This window comes from Dicentrarchus labrax, unplaced genomic scaffold (genome assembly GCF_905237075.1).
Source record: "Dicentrarchus labrax unplaced genomic scaffold, dlabrax2021, whole genome shotgun sequence".
Taxonomy (NCBI): domain Eukaryota; kingdom Metazoa; phylum Chordata; class Actinopteri; family Moronidae; genus Dicentrarchus; species Dicentrarchus labrax.
Window position 1 is genome coordinate 18,162,801 of NW_026136703.1, and position 25,847 is coordinate 18,188,647.

The 25,847-nt window shown below is 39.4% G+C and overlaps 2 protein-coding genes across 3 annotated transcripts; one reads left to right on the forward strand and one right to left on the reverse strand.

The window, feature by feature from the left end:
* Nucleotides 1-220: 220 nt before the first annotated feature.
* Nucleotides 221-11,032, reverse strand: gyg1a (glycogenin 1a). Of its 2 annotated transcripts, none has more exons than XM_051396403.1 (7): nt 10,885-11,032; nt 7,348-7,483; nt 7,070-7,244; nt 6,777-6,939; nt 5,218-5,344; nt 3,978-4,215; nt 221-2,421 (listed from the first exon to the last, which is right to left on the reverse strand). In XM_051396403.1, the coding sequence occupies exons 1-7, from the start codon at nt 11,024-11,026 to the stop codon at nt 2,254-2,256; spliced, it is 1,149 nt and encodes a 382-aa protein (XP_051252363.1). In that variant the 5' UTR covers nt 11,027-11,032; the 3' UTR covers nt 221-2,253. The 2 variants fall into 2 exon arrangements, with proteins under 2 accessions (XP_051252363.1, XP_051252362.1); XM_051396402.1 differs by having other exon boundaries at nt 7,348-7,486.
* A 4,004-nt stretch (nt 11,033-15,036) lies between these two features.
* Nucleotides 15,037-25,613, forward strand: LOC127361614 (plastin-1-like). The gene is made up of 16 exons (XM_051396384.1): nt 15,037-15,224; nt 16,318-16,409; nt 18,043-18,203; nt 18,297-18,426; nt 19,459-19,591; nt 20,444-20,525; nt 21,117-21,282; nt 21,986-22,128; nt 22,219-22,314; nt 22,434-22,629; nt 22,901-22,979; nt 23,681-23,795; nt 23,882-24,015; nt 24,144-24,267; nt 24,343-24,479; nt 24,572-25,613. Exons 2-16 carry the CDS (start codon nt 16,340-16,342, stop codon nt 24,708-24,710), a joined length of 1,905 nt encoding a protein of 634 aa, XP_051252344.1. The 5' UTR covers nt 15,037-15,224; nt 16,318-16,339; the 3' UTR covers nt 24,711-25,613.
* Nucleotides 25,614-25,847: the final 234 nt, after the last annotated feature.

Here is a 25,847-nt window from a genome sequence, read left to right on the forward strand (position 1 = left end):
ATTTAGTCAATTTTGTCAATCATTTATGTGGGTTTCTTTAAAGTGCTTTTCAAATGTGAGGATTCGATGCCTTTCTCTGTTTTGTCACATGTTGGACAAAACAAAAAAAAGGCCACCTTTTCTATATTGTGACATTTCATAGACTAATGAATGATTAATTGCTTCCCTGTATCCAATCAATAATACATGGTGTATAAAGAAAAAAAGCTCAAGGCAGAAGGGATGGATAAAAGGTTTTTCACCAGTTCTTTATTAGCGCTTCAACAGGGATGTACAGTTAACAGCTGGGGAACAGGACAGACCTGCTTTAACCGATGTCACTACAATTATGTTCCACTTCCACACTCATGCAGATTTAGGATTTAGCAGGCTGACGAGATCAGAAAGATCGCATATGGACTTTTCTCTCAACCTTGCCAGCCTCTTGGTTGAAGTGAGGAGAGTATTCTCATTGTTAGGAGCTATAGATTATAGTTTTAGTTTAAGGGCACAAAGCAGGAGTGAAGTAAAAGGAGGAACTCAGTTTGTTGTGCTACTAGCAGCAGTTACAGTAAGTGAGGTTTTGTAAACAGTAAACGGCAATAAGGCAGCTGGTAACACTACAGACGGGAAGTGATGAAACAATACATGGCACAGAGATATACGGATGTTGGTCTGGCAGGAACATTACATGCAGGGCACGCGTACATGTGACATGTCTGGGAAAACGCACAAATACATACAAATCAGACTTAATATCACTTGAGGATGTGGGTCGACTTCATTACCGACCCACGTTTGAACTCTGTGCCATGCAAATACAACACAGCAGGCTCTGACCATAGAGAGAATAATAAGGGGATGGAGCTTCTGGGAATTTCCTTAAATCTGTATTCTTTCTAATGGCCAGCAGGAGGTGACCCTGGTTGCAAAATAAGTCCAATTGTATGTAAGTTTATGAGAAAATACGTATCACTTGATTTTTTTTTACCGTCACTAGTGTAAAGTGTAAAGCAGGGTATACTTTAGGGTGTGGCTACCTTGTGATTGACAAGTCGCTACCATGATTCAGGTTCTCGGTCAGATCCAATCAGGATAGAGGCGTAGCAATGCATATCCTCCGCAGCTCCAGCTCTCGTTCGAATATGGTCACCTTGGTTTAAAAAAACCAAGATGGCGACGGCCATAATGTCAAACCTGAGGCATCAAAGCCAGTGTGTGACATAACAGTGACTCCATCCATTATTTATTATACAGTCTATGGCCCTGAACCTAACACAATACCAGACATTACAAAGCTGAAGTCACAGGGAGCTGGTGAGTGTCAGAGGCACAGGTAGGGACGGTTATCTGTGTACTCAGGTGAGGTGAACACTGTCTGACTAAAGCAGGATTTTTATAACTGGCTGAAAAGCAGAGCAGAGACTGTAAGAGGTAAGTGAGCCAGTCACTGCATATCTGCTTCAAAGTGGTTTAGAGAGACTTATTGCAGGTTAAGAAATGTGGTCAAATCCAGAAACAACTTTTAAACTTATTGATTTCCCTTTAACCACAGGCCATTTCCACAGTTTCTGTTGTTACTGAAAGTTTCCACAGGTTAGGAAGACTGAATCCATCTCCATCAGATGCACAAGAACACTTTTAGGAATATGAAGTCTGACATTTTGGGAAGTAACGTTACTTCGCTTTCTTTTTAAGAGCTGGATGGGAAGATTATGTCTGTGTGGTATAGCCACTGCCTGGCACAAAGACTGCAACCAGATTAACCTGGCTCCGTCCAAATGCGACAGAATCCACCAACCAGCACCTTTAAAACTTTCTACTCTGGGTGGGGAAAGTGCAAAGCAGCACTTGCTCCTCCTTTGATACAACAAAAAAATGTGTTTTACAGGTCGTTATATGTCAAATTCCTCCAATTTTTCACATAAACTACAACTGCAATTGTATCAGGGTGGCCACACTCAGCCCTTGGTGCTACCGCTGCTTGGCAAGAAAGCAAATGAGTGTTTTCATTTCCCCAAAATGTCAAACTTTTCCTTGGAGAGAAAATAATGAATGGTAAGAGTGCATGGGAAACTGTGTCAAACTCTCTGTCATTCAAACACACACTGACAGGAAGCAGAGAGTGAGGCTGAAACTTGCGCAGAGGCATTCCCCCAGTCACCTGCTAATGAAGCCCCCGTGATTGGCTGAGCAGCGCTTAAATTCCCACCCACACAGGGCTTCAAACTGCTGCTCTCTCTGTCCGTCACGCCCCCTCGCCCCCCTCGCCCGCTACTTTAAGAAGGAGTCAAGCTTTCGCTCGATGTTGGCGAAGGAGTCGTCACCCATGTAGTCAATCTGGCCCGCTTCCCAGCGCTGCTTCCTCTCCTCTGATGAAACCTTCTGCGGAGGAGGAGCAAAGGGTGCCGACGGCTCTCTCACATCTTCATGAAGCTTATCCTGCGTGACAGACAGAGAGAATGAATGAATCACTAAATGGGATTGGAGCAATACTTTATAAGGACAGGTTTCCCCCAAGTTCAGCCTTGCTCAGCTGGACAATCTTTTCTACGGTTAAGACACGAGAAGTAAATGTAGGTGTTTCCTCAGATGAGTCAAAGTACAGAGAAGACATTTTGCAACACACTTGCTTGTAGATAAGAGTTGTGTATCGGCGTGTTTCTCACATGAAGAAAAAGAAAGGTTTGGCTTCCTAAAGTACACTCAATACCAATCATAAACTAGAATAAAAAATATATATTAAAGATCCCTGTCAGACATACCATTTTTTAAGACATGAAAATACTTTGAATAATAATGTGTTTTGATATAGTTTAATAATACTCCTCATCTACTGAAGAACCCAGAATCTATAAATATGCAAATATTTTTTATTTCAAAGTTTGAGATAAAAAAAAAAATCCACTGAAAAGTCTGTTCTCAGTGTGTTTGCACTGAAGACTTCAGACATCAGACTCACACTGTAAATTGTATATTAGACCACTGATGTCACAAAATCATCTTAAACTCAGATTAAAGATGAACAAAGAAAAGAGACTATGTAATTTTGAAAGAAGAATTAACGAAACCTTCCTCTTCGAAATGAAATAAACTTCCGCTGCTACAACCCAACAATGTTAGCAAACCTTAGAAAGATATTGCTGTGAGAGATTACTGAGCGAGTTCACAGATTTTCACTCGGCCTCAGTCAGGTTGCTAAATAATTATATCTTTAATTTAAAAATAACTGACTAGAGAATTTGGGGAAATTATGGTTAAAATGTGTTGTGCCAGTATCCTGTAGCTGCCACTCTTTCTTTGCTCTGTTCAAGCAAAAGTAGAATTGTTTCACTTCGAGCAGTAAACGAAAGTCTTATATTTCAAGATTCACTATATACAGATTGAGAAAACCTCAGCCTGAGCCAGCGCAAGACTCAAAAAGCCAGTGTGTATAAGCCCGCCTGTATAAACATGTCAGTGTGACACAAGATGGCACAGCTTCAGGCAATTGGGCAAAGCTGCTGATTTTGGCAGCCATCCTCTTTTTAAACTATTTCACTGCTGCCCCGTTACAACAGTCAGCGTGGCAACTTCCTGCTACTCTGTGAAGTGCTGTACAGTTGTTGTTGAGGCCTGGCACCCTGCATGTTTTACTGACAACAGCAAGTTATTTACACAGCCATGACACACAGGACTGGAAATACCAGCAGCAACAAACACAACTCTTGGCAACAGATTGGTGTTGAGGAGTGCAGAACCAATCGACTTTTCCTTGTTACTGTGGCTAAACTAAAACTAAAACTAAAACTTCAATACCTGGCACTTTCACCACTTGGTAATTGCAAACCATGATAGATTTACACATTTTAAACATATGTCCTAGAGGAAGGGTAGGTCACCTAGCAATTAGAGGTTTCGACACAGTTATGACATGACGATTATGCAACAGGTTAAACACTCACAGTCACAGCCATCCTCATTTAAAAGTTTCAACACATGCACGACGGCTGACATACATTCTCGTTCGCCTCTACGAAGCCGCTGCTGAAGGGAGTGTCTCCGTAGGCCTGCTGCAGTAAAGGCAGTACAGACTTGGCGTACAGCTGCCACCACATGAGCAGGTAGTCGGGGTGCAACTGGCTCAGGTCGGGGGACAGGGAGTGACCTCTGACCTCGCCCCTCTGCGCGTCGTAGGAGTGGTTCCACGGCTTCACCTTGCCCAGGAAGTGCACCACCTTGGCGTCACGGCCGTACCTGTGAAAACACAGACAGAACGTAAGGTGGCAGGAAAGAGAGAGAGGGAAAAGGCTAAAACATGCAAACCCACTCTTGCTGATGGCTGTTAACATTACTGACTAGAGAACATGGAAACAGTTCCCCCCTTATAATATCAAAGGATATAAGGTTTATTACAACTTGGTTCTAACTTTTGTAGGTTTGGCCATCATTTCCTTCTGCCATAATAACACTGTAACCACACAGCACTCGCTGAAGGCCTGTTTCGCCAACATGTTCACTTTGCTATGTACGATAACGGTCTGTGATAAGCTCTCATTGCACAGGAAACTGGTACTGTGTGCACAAAGGTACCACAATTATGGTAAATCATACCAGGAAGTCTGCCAAATACGTTTGATACTCTGCCTACTCTGGTTTATTTCCCCCCCATCTGACTTCTGTTTATTGATGTTCCCATGTTCCCGACTCACATTTGAATAAATAACCCAGAGTTTTCGTTCGATACTTACTGAACCAAACTCCTCAGCAGAGAGAAAATACAGAAACAGATTTAAATAAAACAGAAAGTATACAAGTGTAGCTTCAATAGCTCCTCTTTTTGAGGCAGGTTGTAGCAGAACGTGTGCTTCCCCTAAGTTTCAGCAGCTTCTTGTAATTCAACACCCACCAACAGCACACACACACACACACACACACAACCTTTGAACTGACCTTGGATGAGCTTTATGCCTCCTAACACACAAACACCCTTAAGTTTCACAAGGAAAGCTGGATACATTGTGTGTGTGCGTGTGTGTGTGTGTGTGTGTGTGTGTGTGTGTGTGTGTGTGTGTGTGTGTGTGTGCTGTGTATAGGTGTGTGTGTGTGTGTGTGTGTGTGTGTGTGGTGTTGTGTGTGTGTGTGTGTGTGTGTGTTTGATGTTTGGTGTGTGTGTGTGTGTGTGTGTGTGTGTGTGTGTGGTGTGTGTGTGTGTAGGTGTGTGTGTGTGTGTGTGTGTAGGTGTGTGTGTGTACTGACTGTTTGAAAGCTGGCAGGTAGGAGTAGATGGCGATACTGCTGAGGTTGTAGATGAAGGGAAGGTGTTTGGCTATATCTGCTGTCGCCCAGGTGTTAAAGAAACTGTTGAGAACGCCCTGATCTCCACCTGCAGACATGGACACACAAATTCACTCAGAATAACAGTTTTAGACATAAAGTGAGAGGTAACTAAGAGCTTAACAGCTCTGGTTTGGCATGTGAAACAGCACAAACCTTCCTTCAGGATAGCAACAGTCATGTTGAGGAGAATGATTCTGTGTTTTTGCTACAAGGGAAGGGGGACTTCAAAGACATGAAACAAGCTAATAAATGAAATGAAACTTATTTTAGTGGACTACCTGCCTAAAAGAATTGATATTCTTTCACTCTAATTTACCATATCTGCCCTCTCATCTCTAGCTGTTGAAATCCAGACAGACACACTATCGTACAAACCTGAATGGTCAACACCACACACACATACCGTACATTCCCGGAGACTGTGTCCTTTTCTGACGAGTATAAATAGAAACTGAAAAGTGTTGACAACGTTGTGAGAGGATGCTGCACACAGCGAATGACAACATATGGCGAAATCCACGCACACAACAGATGGCAGATGTATGTGACAGTTCGCGGCAGGCAAAGAGCAGGGGTGAGCTGGGAGTGTGAGGACAAGGTTAGTCCAAGTCAGGGTTAAGACAAGGATGTGTGTGGGGTAACAGTTTATGTTCTGTCATTAAGTGAAGGAAGATTCACTTTAAGGGCTATATTTATTGTTTCTGGTGTTCACACCAAATGCAAAAAGGTACTGATGCCGGTGAACCAGTACTGGGGGCTCAACTGATGACCACAAAATGCTGGCTTCAAAAAACACCAAGATCGGTTGATAGGATTGGTGATAGGTTCATCATGTAAAAAAACAGCGTTTTTAGCCATCAAATGTCCCGCTCAGGATGAATTAGGATAATATCCCCGAACTTATTTGCAGTTATGACCAAATACCTTTAAAAACATCCCCGTCTGCCTCATTTGTACTTTGTGTTCAGTGCTAATTAGCAAATACTAGCATGCTTATATGCTAAATTATAACGATTTATGAAATTTATACCTGCTAAACATCAGCATTTTAGTGGATTTCTACAAGAATAAAGCGGCTTTACATCGCTAACTTTACTTCTGCTGCACATTAAGGTTTATAGAGGGGTGTGTTAGGGGGTGTAGCTGCCTTGACAGATAATATAGACCTCTAGAACTTCATAACTCAATTGCTGATGATGGTTTTTGCCTGGTTATGTCAATTGATTTACTAACAATTTGCTCAAATTTGAATTTTCATGCCAGGATTTAATTGAACCCCTGAAATCTATAGTGATCACACACACACTCTATGTGGTGTGGGTTATACAAGCTATAGTAAGAACCCATTATCAGTCAAGACCATAGTTCTCTCTTCCTATCTCTATGCTTAGTTTTCTGCTTGTTATCAGAAGCACCGGTTCTCACTTCTGATGAGCCCTTGAGCGACAGAAAAAGAGATAAAAACACTCAGGTCTCACCGTCGAAGCTGCCGTTTTCACTGCAGAACGCCAGCAGCTTCTCGTGTGTCTCATTGGACGGTCTGAAGACAAACACCCCAGAGTTGAAACAGTCCGGCCAACCAGGATCTGGAGCTGCAGACAGTTCCTCTCTCTCAAAGAGTTCATCTATATTTGACAGCACCTGAATAAATCAAAATAAATGTTACTCACTTAGTCGCATACGTTTAATTTTAGTTTAATTTTCTGAACTACTAGGGGATGCTTCATTGCAGCTGTGGATGTTTTCTCCTATTGTCTGGTTTGTTTCTCACCAATGTGTCCGCATCCATGAACACACACTTGCTGTAGTGTGTGAGAGTCCAGCAGTGCAGTTTGGTGAATGTCACTCCCAGGTCCGGACGCTTCATCAGGGATAGATGAGCCGTATCGCCCGAGTCCATAACATCCACCACACGCACCTCATCAAAGATGGAGCGTAGTGCATCTCTACAACGCAGACAGTATGACTTATGTCAGCATGTGTTGGAAATAACTAGTGTTTGAATAAAGCAGTGGTTCTAAAACTTCTTCTAACAGAGACGTGTGTTACCTGCAAGGTTCTGCAACATGAGGCCCTATCAGTGCGACCAGCTTCTTGGTTGTGTTGTGGTTCCGTAACGACTGGCCGAGAACCATCGCTCCCTTGGCGTAGTTGTCTGTTGTGGCGAGCGTCACAAAAGCTTGGTCTGCTTGGAGAAACAGAAACATCCAGTTATCAGCCTTATGTTTGACATGAATAGCTCCTAACGACACTCAACAATGGATTATTTCTGTATAGAATTAGCTTTGTCGAGAACATTTCTGTTACAAAAAGGCATTGCGTTAAAACTCTCAAGGTGTCAAATATTCATTTTAGAACAGAAATCTGTGACATTTTTGGTGAAACTGACAGCAGCTATGGGCTCCCAACAGCCTTCTTAACTAGTAAATAATGTGGGGGAAAGAAATGTATGAAGTGCAACAACATGTGTTTACTCGGGTTTCATACTCTGACCTTTCAGTGAGGCCGACGACAACCATGAGAATGTGGTTAGTTCATAAAACCATCAAACCCGACACATTATAGTGAAATCTTTACAGCTTTTTCTCCCCCCAAATAAGGAAAATGGGATGCAGCCAAACTTTAAAGCTCAGATCACCATAACAACTCGCAAGGAAGGGTTACAATGAGATACACCAGTCGGTTCATGGGCAAGAATCTCTCAAACAGCGGGCAGAACGCCAGCAGGGACTGACGGGGTTAATGAAAACCTTCATGAGAACTTCTGGTGCTCAACTCTCATGCACACTGCTTTTGTTGTTAGGCTTTATATTATGTGCTACACTGTTACAGTAATAAATGACCTATTAATCACACTGATGCTAAGATAAACAAATTTACACTACTTATGTAAATATACAAATGTCTCTATTTTTATTAGCTTTAAAGACACTGTCCAGCACTTCTTTTCACACGTACTATTAAAGTCAAATAGAAATGGTAAGAAAGCAACATTTTGTGTACTTTCCACTATATAGTTGTAGCTCAAACTAATGTTGCCTCGGTACAGTAAAATACATTAAATCTATCAACCCTTTTCCCACTTTTCCTCCATAACAAACATGAACTAACCCCTCAAATCCACTGCCCTGTCCTGTCTATGCTGTATAACCCACTGCACCAGTACCAGTATGTCCAATTCCTCTGCAAGTTCAGTGTCGGATGAGTCCCCCCCCCCACATGCATACATTAACAATAGCAGGGGGCACACTGTGTTGCTGTTCCAGTGAAAGCAGGCCCAGAGCCAGCAGACAGTATTCATCAAGCTGAATGTGTGTGTGTGTGTGTGTGTGTGTGTGTGTGTGTGTGTGTGTGTGTGTGTGTGTTGCAAGAGGCGACTGGGAAACCCGACCTGGGGACTCAGTGTTGTACAGTTGCTAAGGTCTGTTTCAAGGAACAATAAAGCGACTATCAGAAGAGTTTAAGGCCGGTCTTGACTACAAGGCAGTACAGGAAGCATGTGTTGTGTTCCCACAGAGTCACCTGTGGCTTCATATAACCACCTGACTCATTACACCTCTGGCTCTGACATGTTTCAAAATGATTGAAAGTCTAAAGATATTTATGAGTTTCACAGACAGACTGAAAAATATAATGGAGAATCTATAAAAATTCAAATGTTGAATTTATTATTGAATGCAAATGAAATAGAGATCACATGTAAACTATAAGGATTGTTTCCTGTATGTAACTTTATGGTAATATGTTACTCTGTATTTCTGCCTTTGGACACTGTTATCAGTTAAAATAACTTTTATACTCATGTTTAGTAGTAATACACTAATAGTAACAAAAGCTGTGTGGGCCTTTCCGAGTATAAGAAAAGGCCACACACTGTGGCGCACGTAGACACAGAGAAACGGCTAGTCAAGTTAATTAAAGACCCCACCTTAACCCCGGAAGTTAATAGCATCCTCTTTAAAAAATAAAAGCATGATGAGCTATGGAATAAAGTTGAATCAATGAACTGGGGTTTTTCGATTCTTTTTTTTTTTTTTTTTTTTTTTAAGTGCACTGATCAGTAACAGTGGAAAAATAAAAATCAATTCCCTAACTGTTGGCAGGGCCTGATTAACCGTTTAGGGTGATCTCACTGTTTCCATTATTGACTGATAGGGCTGCAACTGTCATTTTCATTACCAGTTTATCAGCTGATTGATTTTTCTGATTAACTGTTTGTTCTAGGAATCGTTCTAATAGTCAATAACGTTTTCCCAAAGATTGAGGTGATTAAATTGCTTATTTTTTTACCCCAGCAACAGTCCATCATCCGCTATCATCGATGACTAAGAAAACCAACATTTGAGAAGCTACACCTGTTTATGTTTCACAATTTTCAGACAAAAAACTCCATTAATTAACTAAACGTTTCAACTCTAAGTTGTAATTTGATTAAGTGCACATGTATTTAGAGATATAGGCCGTGTAAATGCAATATAAACTGAACAAATAAAACTAGATTTGATTTCAGGGCTTCTTTACAAGAAAAAGCCTCAAGATTATGTAATAATGCAGGTGTCAACATACAGGAATAGACATTGTGGGAAATATGTTCATTAGCTTTCTGGCCACGACTTAGATGAGAGGATTGATAGCACTCTCATGTCTGTGTTGTAAATTATGAAGCTACAGCCAGCAGTTTGTTTTCAGCCTTTGTGCTAAGCTAAGCTAACCAGCAACAATTTAGTGTACATGGAGAAATCATCAATGTTGGTAATGCAATGTCAGTCATTTCAACTTGCCCACTTTGTGACACCAAGCTGTGCAGTGTCACAATCCCACACTTCCACTCTGACCTTACTTCAGCTGTGTGCACACTTATTAAACCTCACCAATAGAGATAAAGTGGTACCGCTGTAAATGTTACAATAAATGTTACAATAAATGTTACAATAAATTAGAGAAGGATTTGTTTGACATCATTTACAAAAAGCGACCAACACTAACAAGATTACTTTTCAACGGCAAAATTTTCCACTATCTTTATCACATTTTTTAATACCCACATTTGAGCTTTATCGTGTTTATGTCATATATTATTATTTATTTATTTTAACCCTCAAACATTGATTGAGTAGACCAAATAACAATCTAATATAAAATGAAAAAAATCCGCTCAAAAATGATTTTTCTTCCTCGTCAGACCTGATTCTCCTTCTCTTATATTGTAGCATTTTGTGTTGCACTCAAAACGCTTTAACTTTGAAATACGTAACCGGATGTGCTCTTTTTTGTTGCCCGCCAGCTTTACTGTGGTCCAAAACCGCTGCAGCAACTCATCAAATCAAACATCACAACCTTTGAAAATGTCCACAGCAGCTACTGCACCAACATTAAAACCTCATCCATATAAGTAACCCTATAAGTCCACATCCGAGCAGCAGTGAGTGCTGCAGCCGCTGTTTTCCTGCAGCGTTTCATCAATTCGCGATATTTTGGGAGAACAGGTCAGTCCGCGCAGCCCCGGTCCGGTCCGGAGTGGGGCCGTGTTCCGGTGTCAGGGAGGCGGCTACGGTGTGTCCGGAGGGAGCCCCCGGTGGGTCTTACCTGACATGGTGCGTTGAGTAGAGTCCAGCCGGAGCCCGGGGGTCGTGATGGGGCAGATGAAGGGTTTGCACTGCGAAGGGCAGAGCTTCAACAGCTGGGAGCAGTCCAACACAGGAATTAAGCCCCACATTTTCCGGGTCATGTGACCAGTGACAGTTCACACGCCCCCTTTTCTCTCTCTCTCTCTCTCTCTCTCTCTCTCTCTCTCTCTCTCTCTCTCTCTCTCTTTTTCTCCGTATCTCTCTCCGTATAGCACAGAAAAAATCCCGAGCATTACACACTTTTTTGGCGTATATTCTGCAGAAATGATACTGAAATCACATAAATATACAATAATGCATTTCAAACGTTATCTTAGTTGGCTTAAAGTACAAAAGTTGCATGAAAATTTACCAAAAGTAAAAGTGCTCATCCTGCAGAATGGCCCATTTCAGAGTAATGTATATTTTATTTCTGGTTTTTAATTATTGATGCATTAATGTATAAGCATCACTTTAATTCTATTAACTACTTTACATACTGCTGGTTTGTTTAATCTATAAATAATTTTCTGATCTTTGATTTTTTTGAATTAATAATCAAAATCTATAAGTAACTAGTAGGCCTGTACAACTACAGCTGTCAGAATAATGTAGTGGAAGTGTAAAGTGGCATAAAATTGAAATACTGTATAAGTAAAGTACTGAAATAAATGTACATTATATTCATAAAGCTACAGTCCTGAAAGTTTCCTATAGTTTTATAAAACCCCTAAAACTAAGGAAAAACAAGAAGGCACCAAAACTGTAAACTCTTTGCCCTTTATTATTGTAATAAGGCCTATATTAGAGAATAGAGTTATTTTATTCTATGCATTACATTTGTCCACTATATTTTCATTTATTTTACAACGCTCCTATTTCTTTAAGCTTATAAATGTTTTTATTATTGTAAGGGGGAGAAAGAAAATTCCAGAATCAAAACAGGAAAATAAATTTATTTAAAACAGAAGGTATGCTAGAAAATAAAAACCTTCCTTACTTCAGTTATAATAAATTGTTTACAATGTAGGCCTATATATATATATATTTATATATACACTGACAGGGGGCATTCTCTTCACATACTTTTCCTCTCTATAATGTACATTTAACTGTTTTATACTTTTACATTTTGCTGAAAATTCATATGTATTTTTGTATGTGCATAATTTTGAAAGCAGGACTTTCGATTGAAGTAAACGATCTGAAGACTTCTGAAGATTTCCCTGTTTTTGACCTAGCCAGTTTACAATAGTTGCATCAGAAGATTAACAACTTAGAATAAGAAATTAGTTATGTCTGATAACAATCTGGTTTTAAAAAGTTGTCAGAAATTAGAGTTAATATATATGATGTGTGTCCTGTGTACTTCAGTTTAAAAAGTGAACGGCGTCTGCAGCCACAGCAGCAGGATGAACTTCACGCTGGTCTACTTTTCTAACAAAACAGGAAGATCCTCATTACTCCTTCAGCTCGTGTCAGCACTGCCTCTGTGTGGTCAAGACTTCACATTGCAGCCGAAAGAAGCATTAAGGCCTCAATCAAACACTTGATACTTGGCCTATAATCTCAGGTTCATTTGGACTCTGGAACCTAAATGAGAAAATAATTTAGTTTATCGACTTTTACTGAAATCAGGTAGTGATTAAATTATCATATTGTGTTATTTCTTCACAAAATTCTGTTGTCAAGATCACAGACTCCAAGCAAAATTGCTTTAAAAATGACTTTTTGACACGATAAGGGATCTCTTTACAGACAATATGAACAGGAGGTTGATTAAAGCATCTAATGATGACAAATGGATTCAGAAGAAGTCTTGAGGGCTTTTAAAAAGATTCTTCCTCATTTGTTTCTTCCAGTATTTCTCACATTTTCTCATTTAACATCTGGATTTCCTATGTTTTGTTATTGGAAATGATTAAGGCTCAACTTAAAACTAACCTGTGCAACAGAACTATCATATCCCATTAAATTAAAGGTCTTTAACTCCGGTAATAGAAATACCTGCATCCCTTAAACTCTGTATATGTTTTCAGACTATTTAGGCCCTTTTATGTGTGTTTATGTAGTATGTGGTTTTCAATCTATTCACCTTTCTGCGCATGTGTTCTGAGGTGCCAGTGAATAATGCAGGAGGCTTATGAGAAAGTCTTTGGCCGGCTGTTTCAACTTTTACACCAGCAACAGATCCTGGCTCAGGGTCCACAACCAAAACCGTGGCTGGTACATCAAAGGCTGGAGGCAGAGCGCTTGCCTCAGACCGGCGATTAGGAGCAGAGGGTAACCGGAGAGCACCTCAGAGTCACAGAGTGAAACTGAGCAGATCAGGTGTCTGAGATGATGGAGTCCCGGAGCTGTGAGGATTCAGAGGCGACCTTTAGATTCTGTGTGACTTTGTACTAAATAGACATAAAAATGTCTTTAGTATGTTTGTCTGAAATAAGAGAGGAACAGAGAGGTCTTGTGTCTTGGTTTCGGCTTGATTATTTTTGAGCAGCGGTAGAGGTGAAAGGAGAAGCAGGTAAAAACAGAGAGGAAGGAGGGGGGGAGCGAGGGAAAAGGGGTTAATAGAGAAGGGGATAAGTGAAAAGGAGGGGCTGGGAAAGGAAATAAGGAGGAAAAGGGGCCAAAAGTGACACTTAGTCTGCAACAAGGTGATTTTCTACTTGGACTGGCCCTGCTCCGAACTCTAAGCCCTTCAGCCTGCCTGGGACTGAATGTAAGCTCCTTACTTTCCTTACATTACACTTAGTCCCTAACAACTTTTCTGCACAATGTAAAGGTGGCAATCTCTACTATACTGCAACTACAGAAAGATGTTTCCTGGAGGTTTAAAGTTTAAATGACACTGATTTAAGAAGAAAAATGTATAGAGACAAGGAGGCAAAATATAGTATAATCTGCTACTGTTTTAAAGCATTGCTGTGTGCTTAAATAAAGAGTGATCGGTGCAGTAAAGTGGCAATGTTGCTGTGAAGTGGGGCAGTTTAATCTAAGTGATGCAGTTGGCTCTGTGCCTCAGGTTACAGAGCATTGTGTGGCAGTGAGGCAAACTATGCAGGCAAACACAGGCCTCATGTTTTAAACATGTTTGACAGAAATGCAAAATGCGGACATGGTCCGTTAAAAAAGCCTGTAACGAAACAAATTGTGAGACAAGAAAAATTCATCCTAAATACATTTCTACAAGATGCAGCAACAAGACAGTGTATGTTCAGTAGTTATGATTTTTTGCTTATTAATTGTATAATTATTGTTAATTGAAATCCCTCTTTAACTGATGACTATTCAAAATATGCCCTGAGCTGAGCCTCACAGGTAGCACTTACTTCTACACAGAAGTAAGTGCTACCTGTGTCGCAAAAAATATGAACTCAAACAATTAGACATTTTTGCCAGTACACTTATTCTATTTCTTGTTGGGACTTAGATGAGTAGATTTTTTTTTTTAGTTTGTTAAATGTTGTAAGAGCCAAATGCCTACTGTCTCTCTAACTATTAATGAATAATTTTATATGAGAATAATTGTTAAATATAGCTATTATTTCATTTCAGCTATGTAAAATTAAGGATTTTTGCTGTGTACTTGGGGAATGCGAAAGACAAGTAAAAGCCTTCAGAAATTGAAATTTGAGCCAGTTTAGTTAAGGGTTGGCAAGGTTAGCTAATATTAGCATAACCCATAAACCATGAATGACAATTTAAGAGGTGATGCTGGATTATTTCTTGTGCAGGATCCGTTGCCAGTGTAAAAAAGCCCCCACCTACTGCCAAAATGTGGACATAGCAGACTCTGAATTATTTGCCACACTTGTTATTAAATTGTCCTTGTTAGTGTCTTCATTATAATGAATTTATTTCTTGATTTATTTCTTGATCTTCCATCCCTATCTGCTATCCCTCACATTATAATTGTAATACTGTAGAAATGTTGATGCTTTCTTTTCTGTAGGTTTGTAAGTCTGTAAGTCAGATTTATACTTTAACTGCAGATCAATTGCCCTGAAGAGACAAACAGATTAACCTCTTTCTGTGGACAATAACATGATGACACAGCTGAGGTGTTAAATGTTAACTGTTCAGACTACGCCTGTCCCAAGGTGCAGACAGGCCAAAGGTCCACTCTGTGCCTCTCCTGATCGGCTCCTCCTAAGAGAGATAACCAGCTCTCCAACCTCTCTGAGATCCAGCTTCCACTCTGCGCCGATCCGAAGCCTCGCAGAGCTCTGGAAGACTCGACTCCTGTAGCCAGTCCAGAAGGATCTGCACCGGCTTATAACGACAGGGCAAACAGGAAACACACAGACTCTTATGAAGGTACCCGTCTCTGTCTTGGTTCCGTGTTGTCTTTTCCTTTGTCGTTTCCTCAAGCAAAGAACCAAGGGGATACTTTATTGTAAAATGCTAAGACCTCTGGGTTTTTATGGGGAACCTAAGGTGTGTAAATGTGCCTGTATGTTCATGAATAGTCGGTGCAGACAGTGAGAAGTCACAAGGCTACCCTGGACAAATTCCAGTATATAACCTGACACTTCCTAATTGTTATTCTGCCTTTATCCCGTCTCTCGCGTCAGACTCAGCCTTAGTTATTTCTGTTTCTGTTTCTGATTCTCTACATCTAAGTAAATGTATGTTTGCAGCATTAAACAGGTCATTCATCTGAGTAAAAGTACCAATGCGACTGTTTAAAATGTATCTTATGTAAAAGCCCTGCATTCAAAATCCTCAAAAAGTATTCTTTGTGCAGTAAAATCTGCCCCCTGTGACTGATAAAGTATTATAAATCACATTATTAGATTGTTATTACTGATGCATCACTGTGTAAGCATCATTTTACCATTGTAGCTGCTCGAGGTGGTTTCCATCAGGGTGCCTCCACAGGTCACCAGATAAATGATTGTGAGACGGTTTATGAGGAAAGAAGAGTACTGCTACACAAATTTGAGTTACTTTTTTAAGACTCTTCTCTAATCTTTCCCCTTTTTTTGCGAAGCCTTGGATAATTTTAACTCTTTGGTAAATTTATAGGGGAAATGTCTTTTTGGTGCAACTGCTAACAACTAATAGACATCTGAAACATGACAAGGAGCACAAACTGCACGCACGCACTTTTTGTAGTTTTGAGGTCACAAAACAAAAGGTTTGCGGACCACTGGTTTGTTTTTAATGTAAAATCTTATTCTGAAAAGTAAAGCTTTCAGATAAGTGTAGTGCCCTAAGGAGTACAATATTCTCCCCTGTAATGTATATCATATCATAAAAAGTACCTCGAGATTTTACTGAAGTACAGTACTTCAGTAAATGTATTTAGTAACTTTCCAACATGTTAAGTTGACATACTGCTCAATCTTGTAAAATCATCTTCTACTTTGTGTCCAGTATGATACGAATTTGTGTGTGCATGTTTCAGGTAAACAACTCTACTAGCTACTATGGAGGACTATGTGACTCAGATTTCAAGAGAGGACCTGGAAGATCTCAGAGAGGCCTTTAATAAAATTGGTCAGTTTCACACACACACACACTCACACACACACACACACTCACACACACACACACACACACACACACACACACACACCTAACCTGAACCTACAATTGACGGGAAATTGTGACTTAAGTTAGAGTTTTACAGCTGATCATAAAGTATGACCATTAGGTAAGAGATTTTTATGGCTCAGATTGTTGAGTGTATGTTTGCGCATGTGAAGTATTTTCAAATGTTATAGGGGTGCGTTGCCAGATTTTATCAGTTTATCATTATTATTGTATAATTACAAAAAGATTCTCATGATAGTGAGCAATATAAATAAGGTATATCATCTTATTACTGTAAGATACAGGGCACAAAAGATAAACTAAAAGGTAAAGTTAAAGTGGGTGAGATAGGGCTTTTGTCCACCTTAAAAGCACGTTTTATTTTATTGGTCCCATAATGTAATTTCCTACACAAGAACTGAACACTTCTGGAATGTAATTTGGTACTAATTATAGATAAAGGTGGAGATAAAGATGTTTGATTGGCACATTTTCAATTAAATTAATTGTGATTAATTGCAAACATAACCAAGAGCAGCTGTTCCCCACTGATAGGTCAGTCGTTCAGTGAGGCTGTAATATTATAGCTATATGAAAGCTGAAGTACAAAATGTGTATCTCATCTGTAGCAGTTGTGAAGTAAAAGTAAAACAGCCCGCATGTTGTGAAGTATGGCATAGTTTATTAGTGTGAGGCTAGCAGAAAGGTCAACATGTTAACTCACTTGTGAGTTCTTATGATATCATATCTTGTTTTGGGTGAAAAATTATCTGAGCTGTAAAAATAATAAAAATCTGTTTTTTTAATATTAGGTCATAAAGTATTCCAGTATGTACAAACTGCTGATTGTCATTCCTGTACAGTTTAAACATGTATTTGTTTACCACTGTCACTGTCTTAGCTTTAGTACAGCTGATGTTGACAGAAATGTCATTAGTTTTCCAAGTATTTACTCATGAACCAGAGTACATTAAAATTTGTAATCTGACCTGACGGTGGCGTGAGAGGAAAAGTCAGAGGATGAACAACGTTAAAATGCTTCCTCTGGAGACCATGAATGCCTGTCCAAAATCTGAGGGCAATCCATCCATGCAATAGTTGTTGAGACATTTTTTCTGTCAAATTCTTGTGAAACACTGGATACTTTGACCTCTTTAGGCCTGTAAATGAAAAATCCAGGCAACCACTCTTTGGTTGATTACTCACAACTAATGTCCACACAGCAGGTCAGCTGGACATAAAAAAAATCTCAAATCTGTCTGTAGGCAAGCGTACAATTCAACATAGAGAGTTTACAATAATAAATTAATAATGAATTCATATTTATTTGGGTTTAAATGGAGCAGTTCTTCTGGGGAAATTCTAACTAATTACTGATTGTCAACACAAAACTCAAATATTAATCTTCTCACTATTATCAGTACCAAATGAAATAGCTCTTTACAGGAAACTATTAGGAAATTACATACCAGTAATAAACCATTTATCGTCTGTGTGCAATATTTACCAATAAATACTGGGCTCATCAGTTTTAGATTGATATTTGTGATGCAAATTGATTTACTATATCTGTGTGTGCGTTTCTGTGTGTGTTCAGACATTGATAACAGCGGCTTCGTGAGTGACTTCGAGCTCCAGGAGCTGTTCAGAGAGGCAAGTTTCTCTCTGCCGGGTTACAAGGTGCGAGAGATCATGGAGACCTTCATCGCTGGAGACAACAACAAGGACGAGAAGATCAGCTTTGAGGAATTTGTTTCTGTGAGTTCTGACATGAGATTGTGTGCGCAAATATACAAACTTACTCATCCAACCCAACACACACACGCAGTAACACAACCTGTCCATGTTCAGATCTATCAAGAGCTGAAGAGTAAGGAGCTCAGTGAGACGTTTAGGAAAACCATCACAAAGAGAGATGGGATCCGCTCCTTCGGAGGAATGTCACAGATCTCCAGTGAGGGAACGCAGCACTCCTACTCTGGTGCGAGAAAGCATGCAGTGTGTGTGTGTGTGTGTTTGTGTGTGTGTGACTGACACTCATGTGTGCATATGTATGATAAGCTCCAGTGTGTACCTCTCATGTTATCTTGAAAAACCCAGAATACACTTTTCTGTTCGGTTCTGAAGGTGTTTCAAGAACATCAAAGATTCTGGGTCTTGATGAAAAAATATTCTGCCTTTTGCACCTCTTTTTCTTAATCCGAACCAAGATGGCAGCAGGTGTTTTTTTGTGCTCTGTGGCCTAATCGGGATTTCCAGGTTTATGGCTGCTGCAGATATTTTTTCTTACACTTTATTGCAAGCTGTAATTCGATAGCTGTTACCAAACATGGTTCCACTTTCAACTTGTGAAACGTGTTAAAAATCAGAGGCTAAGAGGAAGGAATATTTTTCATCCAGATTGAGAGGATGTTTTGAAACACCTTTAGAAGAGTGCAGTTTAAATACCTTCTTAGTTTGATATTTTATGTTGGTATATTTCTGAAAATCAAATGCTAGCTCTGTTGAATGTAATGGTAACACATGACAGGAAGGCTAATTTATCATTAGATGAATGTTACACTAAATGCAGAAATTTCCCTTTGCACAAATTGTACATATAAACATTTGCTTTATGGCAGGGCAAAACCTTACTTTCAGTCTCCCTAATTAGCATTCCTAGTCAGTAAACATTTAATAAACAGTTTATAACACACTATGATGTTGTTGCAAGATATAAGTCTTTATTAATTTATTCGTCCATAACTGCAACTCATGTAGATGATAAATTACTATAATAAAACATGTTTAATACGTTATTAAACACTTAAAATGTTGCATACAATTCATTGCTTTGAATATTAAAACCAGAGAAGTTGGAATCAGCAAATGTTTGTCATGCAAATGGCGGTTAATCGATTATCAAAATAGTTATTAATTACATTTCTGTTGATCCACTGATCGTTTCTGCTCTGACACATTCTAATATGCGTTGTGTGTGTGTGTGTGTGTGTGTGTGTGCGCGTGTGTTTAGATGAGGAAAAGGTGGCATTTGTCAACTGGATCAACAAAGCCTTGGCAAAAGATCCAGACTGCCAACACCTGCTACCCATGAACCCAGACGATGAAAGCCTCTTCACCTCTGTCCGCGATGGCATCCTGTTATGGTAACAAATACACACACACACACACACACACACACACACACACACACACACACACATGCTCATGCACAGAGGCATGCAAATACCCAATAATAACCTATACTCTGGGTTTCATATGTTTGATTTGCAGGTTAACCAGCAGGCTCAATCTGGGTGATTTCTAACAGCATACATTCATATCATTATCAAGTACCCTTTCTCTTCTGATTTATTGAATCCCATAACTCTTTGCAAAAGAATATAAAACACTTCAAATGTGACCGATAAGTGGGGTTGAATCAAACCTTTAGTACTCACAAATGTAAATGATTTCTTCTGAATATAACACACAGCTGACATAGATTTTAGTCTTTTCTGCAACAGAAGAAGAAGAAGAAGATAGACTTTATTGATCCCCTAGGGGAAATCGTTCTTTTCACTCTTTTTTTATACACATAAACACGCTGAAATGCACACTTCATGCACTTGTGGACATGCAAATGGGAGAGAGATGGTGGAGTGATGGGGCTGCAATGTTAACAGCGCCGCATGATCAGGTTGTTTTTCAGCAGTGCACAGGAGGTGAAACTCTCCAGCTACCAGTCCACACTCCATATTTTGTGGTCTGTGGGACTTGAACCGGTGACCCTCTGGTTCCCCAGCCCCTATACACTGAGTTACTGCAGCCCCCGTATAAAACAGTATTTTATTGTAGTTTTTTTTTTATTGTAGTTTACTCCTCTTCCTTGTTCGCCAGTGAATGTTTCACCGAATGACGGACAGAGTACAGGAGCTGTTGCAGTGAGGAATCTGAGCTCACCTCTGAAATGACATTAGTCAGTTTTTCACCTGCTCACACTCCTTGTTCTCTTTCAGCAAAATGATCAACCTGTCTCAGCCAGACACGATAGACGAAAGAGTCATCAACACTAAGAAATTTGCCACCTTCAAAATGACAGTGAGTAGGTTTTAAGTTGAAAAAATCCACAAAAGGCACACACTGCAAATACTGAGACATTTTTCAGGTGCTGTAACCCTTTCGGGCAGTCATACAATGAGGAATGCAAGCGAGGAAGCACCCGATTTGTAAAGAATAGTTCAAGAGCTACTTGACTTATTTATGTAGGTTTATTTAGCAGTTAACCAAACAATTCCTGTAGCTAACACGTAATACATTTTATTACTATATATTGGATGTCAACTCGGACAGCTGTAAGTGTAGATCTGTAAGAGCTTGTAATATATTAACTTTTTTACTACATTCTTCTTATTCTTTCTGTTTATATCGCTTGTGATTTTATAGTTGCCTTCTCTGCAGAGAAGTAAGGAAAAAGGTCTTAAATACTATTAAATATATTACTGGATGGTATTTGTGCATCCAGCCATCCATCTTCTAAAATAATGCTGCATTTGATTTCTAATAAGTTAGTTATTATTTGGAGGATTCAGGCCACAGTCTTTGTTTTTTGCTGAGCTGTTGTTTGGCTATAGAATCGCTGACTTTGAGCAAAAATAAACACCTTGATAAACAGTTTATTTGCATTTGTAGGAGAATCTTGTCCTGGCTCTGAACTCAGCCTCAGCAATCGGCTGCACGGTGGTGAGCATTGACGCCCATGATCTGATGGCTGGGAAGCCTCATCTGGTCCTGGGACTGCTCTGGCAGATTATCAAAGTTGGCCTTTTTGCTGATATAGAAATCAGCAGGAACGAAGGTCAGCACAGACACACACACACAGACACACACACACACACACACACACACACACACACACACACACACACACACACACACACACACACACATAGATTACCTTTTGTTGAGACACTTTCAGGTGCAGGGATGCAAACTGATAATCAAACCCTCAAAGATCAGGGCATACAGTAGGTGTCATTCAGCTGAATCTACAGTTTATGATTTACAGTTGGCCTATTCATGTGAAATATTCAATGATAGTAAAATAACTCTTACAGAACTGCTTACAATCCATAGATTTATGACGAGTTGTTGCAACTTGTTGATTTTTCATGGATAAAATGGAACAAAATATGAGCAAACATAATAATGTGCATTTTATATAGGAAGCATTTAAATCCAAACAAAAGGGGCACCTCCGGGAGTATCCTTTTTCACACTATTCATGCTATTGGGCTCTTAATACAGCTGAGGCCCATATAGTGTGTTTTTTTTGCTCAGTCTCCAGTTTAACTTTGTGGCTCCTGTTTAAGAAATATAACCAGTAAGCACGTTTCATTGTTTTCTATTTGTATATTCATGAATACATGTTACAGATCTGATGATGACAGGTGGTTAGTACTCCCTTTCTACACATGCAGAATGAAAACCAATTCAATAAACAGTGCAACTCAAAATTTGAACATTTGTTTTCACACATTAATTGATTTGTGTGTCTTTAGGTCTGATTGGCCTTCTGAGAGATGGGGAGGATCTGGACCATCTGATGTCTCTCTCCCCTGAGGAGCTGCTGCTTCGCTGGGTCAACCATCACCTACGCAACGCAGGAACACAGACCATCAGCAACTTCAGTGAAGATATTAAGGTCCCCTTCAGAACACACACAGTGACACACACATTCACACAATTACACAAACATAAATGTAACCCCTTCTTGTACTGTATACCACTGTAGGACTCGCGAGCCTACTTCTACCTGTTGGACCAGATTTCTCCCAAAGCAAAGGACGACTACACATTGAGTGTCAAAATTGACATGAGCGGCCTCAATGTGAGTCGGTTTGTTTTCGCTTTTAATTGTGTCAATTATATGTTTTCATATTGAATTCTGTGATACATAGAGTCTGAACCATGCATGTAAATGTGTGTCTGTTTCATGTGTATATGAAGGAGCATAATTTGAACCGAAGGGCTGAGCTGATGCTGAAACAGGCCGCCCGGATGGACTGCAGACAGTTTGTTTCTCCTCATGACGTCACATCTGGAAACAGCAAACTCAACATGGCCTTCGTAGCCAACCTCTTCAACATGCATTCGGGTCTGGAGAAGGGTCAGAGCAACGGCATAGAGACTACACAGATAGAGGGTGAGACACTCAGTAAAATGCACACACACTCAGTCCAGAATGTGTGAGATGTTGTGAATGTACAGGATACTCATGTGACTCACACACAGATCATATCCTAATACAAAGTCCAAGAAAAAAAAAGTTTTATTGTGTGACAAGGTGTGGCAGCCATAAATGTATATTTAAGTAAGCTGTAGCTTAACATAAAATATTTCTATCAGCTGACAGGCACTGTATGGGAACAGCTGGTAGAGAAGCTGGTGTTCATCATGTTTTCATGTCATTTCAGTTGAGTCTAGAGAAGAGAAAACATTTCGCAACTGGATGAACTCTCTGGGCGTCTCTCCGCATGTCAACCACATGTACCGGTATGTCATGAGTTACACATCAATGTGGTTATCAAGAAAGGAGGGCTGGATGCTTTACATTCCTACAGTTACTTATCTATATGTAAGCACTGCCCAATATAACCAGTAATGAGAAGGTAGTAGGACATTTCCTATTAGGGCAATTTGGAAATTAGGTAAGCAATATCAGTGTCTTTTTTTTAATTCTCTACAAAACTTACTTTTACAAATTGGATCTTATTTAGTTTTACACTTATCTTTAATTTCTATTTATTTTACTTTTGTTTTAATATACATTACATAAGTTTTCCATGCTCTTGTGAGCATATTCATTGTTTTATTTTTTTCTTATGCACTTTCTACACTTGTTTTTAACAAGTGCTGTATAAATAATGGTTATTATTACTGTAGTATTATTGGTATTCAGGTATTTTGTTGATGAACACAGAGTAGGTTGCCTCACTCACATTTATTCATAGCTTCTCATACCACCCTCACATGTACAATTTTCCATCGATTCACTTAAAATAATGGGTGTTTTTTTTTCTCTGCACTACTTGGTCACTTCACCATACCAACATTTGAGACTTGAGAACTGCAATTTTAAAAAAATACTGAGGTCATGAGTCCAGGTCTGGTGGGGAAATATTGGATCCTATAAAGATATATATACTGTATATATATTTCTTTCTTTCACTTTCTCTCTGTTTTGTCTTCTACAGTGACCTGTGTGATGGGTTGGTGATCCTGCAGCTTTATGAGAAGCTTAATGTGCCTGTAAACTGGAAGAAAGTCAACAACCCGCCCTATTCTTTCCTGGGGGCCAATATGAAGAAGGTGTGATCACTCAGTAAAGAAATAGAAAGCTGGTGAGTACAAAGAAAAACATTAAAATGAATGTAACACTGTTTTTCTTCACCTAGCTGGAGAACTGTAACTACGCTGTGGAGCTGGGCAGGGATATCGCTCTCTTCTCTCTGGTTGGCATCGGAGGAGAAAACTTGAACAATGGAAGTGCAATGCACACCCTGGCGCTGGTTTGGCAGCTGATGAGAAGGTACATGCACCATCCAAGACTTTAGGACTCATCACTTGCTGTAGTTTATTGTTTGGGAAAGACAAATTACCATTTTTATCATCAGTTTCTAGCAGTTTCAGTTGTCTATCCTGCTTCTTATCCTTCAGGTACACAGTGCAGGTTTTGTCAGATCTGGGTGATGGAGATAAGGTTGTAGATCAGATCATCCTCAACTGGGTCAACACCACCTTGAGCAAGAAACGAAAGGACTCACAGATCAGCAGCTTCAAGGTGCGTGTGCATTAGTGCATGGTGTATTTGAGTAAACACACGGTTGTATTTGACAGTTTTCCCTGTTTTCTGCAGGACAAACTGATCAGCACCAGCCTGCCAGTGATTGATCTGATCGACGCCATCGCTCCCGGTGCCGTCAAGTGGGACATGGTGAAGAGAGTAGACAAAAGAGGAAGGCTGAATGACGCCGATAAACTCAACAACGCCAAGTAAAAGACACAATCTCAGCTGTTTTTTTCCCCCTTCCTGCATCTTTGTATTTGTCACTAGATCACTAACTGTCTTTCTGCTCCTCTCCCAGGTATGCAGTCTCACTGGCTCGTAAGATCGGAGCTCGGGTATACGCACTGCCGGATGATTTGGTGGAAGTGAATCCCAAAATGGTGCTGACACTGTTTGCCTGCCTCATGGGCTACAGTTTGAAAAAGACCACCCGCTGAAACAGACATGAACAAACCACCTGGAAACCAAGCAGCAATATACATTTTGTTTCAATGCGCTTTTCATCTTTCTTTTCTTTTTCATCTTTTCTCGTCATTGTAATTTCTTTTCTTTGACCTTTAACCTTGCTGTGATCACAAGACGTCATTCTTTTCATGAAAACATGAAATCATTTATCATCAACAAAGTCACTGCCTTTGTTTATCTGTGATTTTATAGACTAAGCTCATAATTGTTTTGTTTTTTTGCTACTTTATATTTAATATGGCATTACATCTATTTTGTTCTTCTGCTTTATGACCAGAAAAAGGTGATACAGCAAGATAAAAAGCTAAATCATACACACACCTATTCTTTATGTCTGTAAATGTTGTGCATTAAACATTGCTATTTAATTATTAAAAAATAATCTATTAAATGTACTGAACAGCCTTGTATGTGTCTAGTGTCTCTAGATTTACATTATATCTGAATCTGTAGATGTTTAAACCAGGTAGATTATAACGTATATTAGTCCATAAGTATATAAAAATATAACTGAAGCTATGTGTCATTGATTTAGTGAGTAAACTGTAAAAATCGGGCATTCCTAACTTTCATGAAGTAACCTTGAAATGATTAATTAACATGTATTAATTTATTTGTCAGGCAATTAGGCCACAATTTCCTACTCAAGTAGAAATACTTTTACTTAAACAATATTTTTATTTAGCATGTGCATGAGACATTGTTTACCTTGTTTGAAACTCATCTGCCTGTCTATGCATTTTAACTGGACTACTAAAGTTGTATTGTATTCATTGTTGTAACAATGTACTTACTCTGTCTTCTTGGCCAAGTCTCTCGTGCAAATTGGATTTTAATCTAAACGAGACTTGGTTAAATAAAGGTGAAAAACAACATGTTGATTTAGAAATATTGATCTGCGTTCTAGGTCAGTAAAAAGGAAGCACTGAATATGATGCTTTATTGTGTTTCAAAAAGCTCTAAAGTGAAAAATAGTGGAAGAAAAGGGAAATTATGTTGTGCATACAAACTAATTTTTCTCTTCTTAGATGTTTGAGTCAGTATATGCAAAGTGATTTTGAAATACACAAATTAACATAAACATAAACGTTCACCTTAAAATACCATAA

Bases quoted from the DNA above. Each gene is read 5' to 3' on its own strand.
- gyg1a (XM_051396402.1), bottom strand. From the start codon at position 11,026: ATGACCCGGAAAATGTGGGGCTTAATTCCTGTGTTGGACTGCTCCCAG. The intron at 4,216-5,217 runs GTCAGTACACAC...GTGTTTTCACAG, and splicing joins TACCTGCCAGCTTTCAAACA to GTACGGCCGTGACGCCAAGG. The intron at 2,422-3,977 runs GTATGTCAGCCG...TCTGTCACGCAG, and splicing joins TCGTAGAGGCGAACGAGAAT to GATAAGCTTCATGAAGATGT.
- LOC127361614 (XM_051396384.1), top strand. From the start codon at position 16,340: ATGGAGGACTATGTGACTCAGATTTCAAGAGAGGACCTGGAAGATCTC. The intron at 22,129-22,218 runs GTCCCCTTCAGA...ATACCACTGTAG, and splicing joins ACTTCAGTGAAGATATTAAG to GACTCGCGAGCCTACTTCTA. The intron at 22,630-22,900 runs GTGAGACACTCA...ATGTCATTTCAG, and splicing joins AGAGACTACACAGATAGAGG to TTGAGTCTAGAGAAGAGAAA.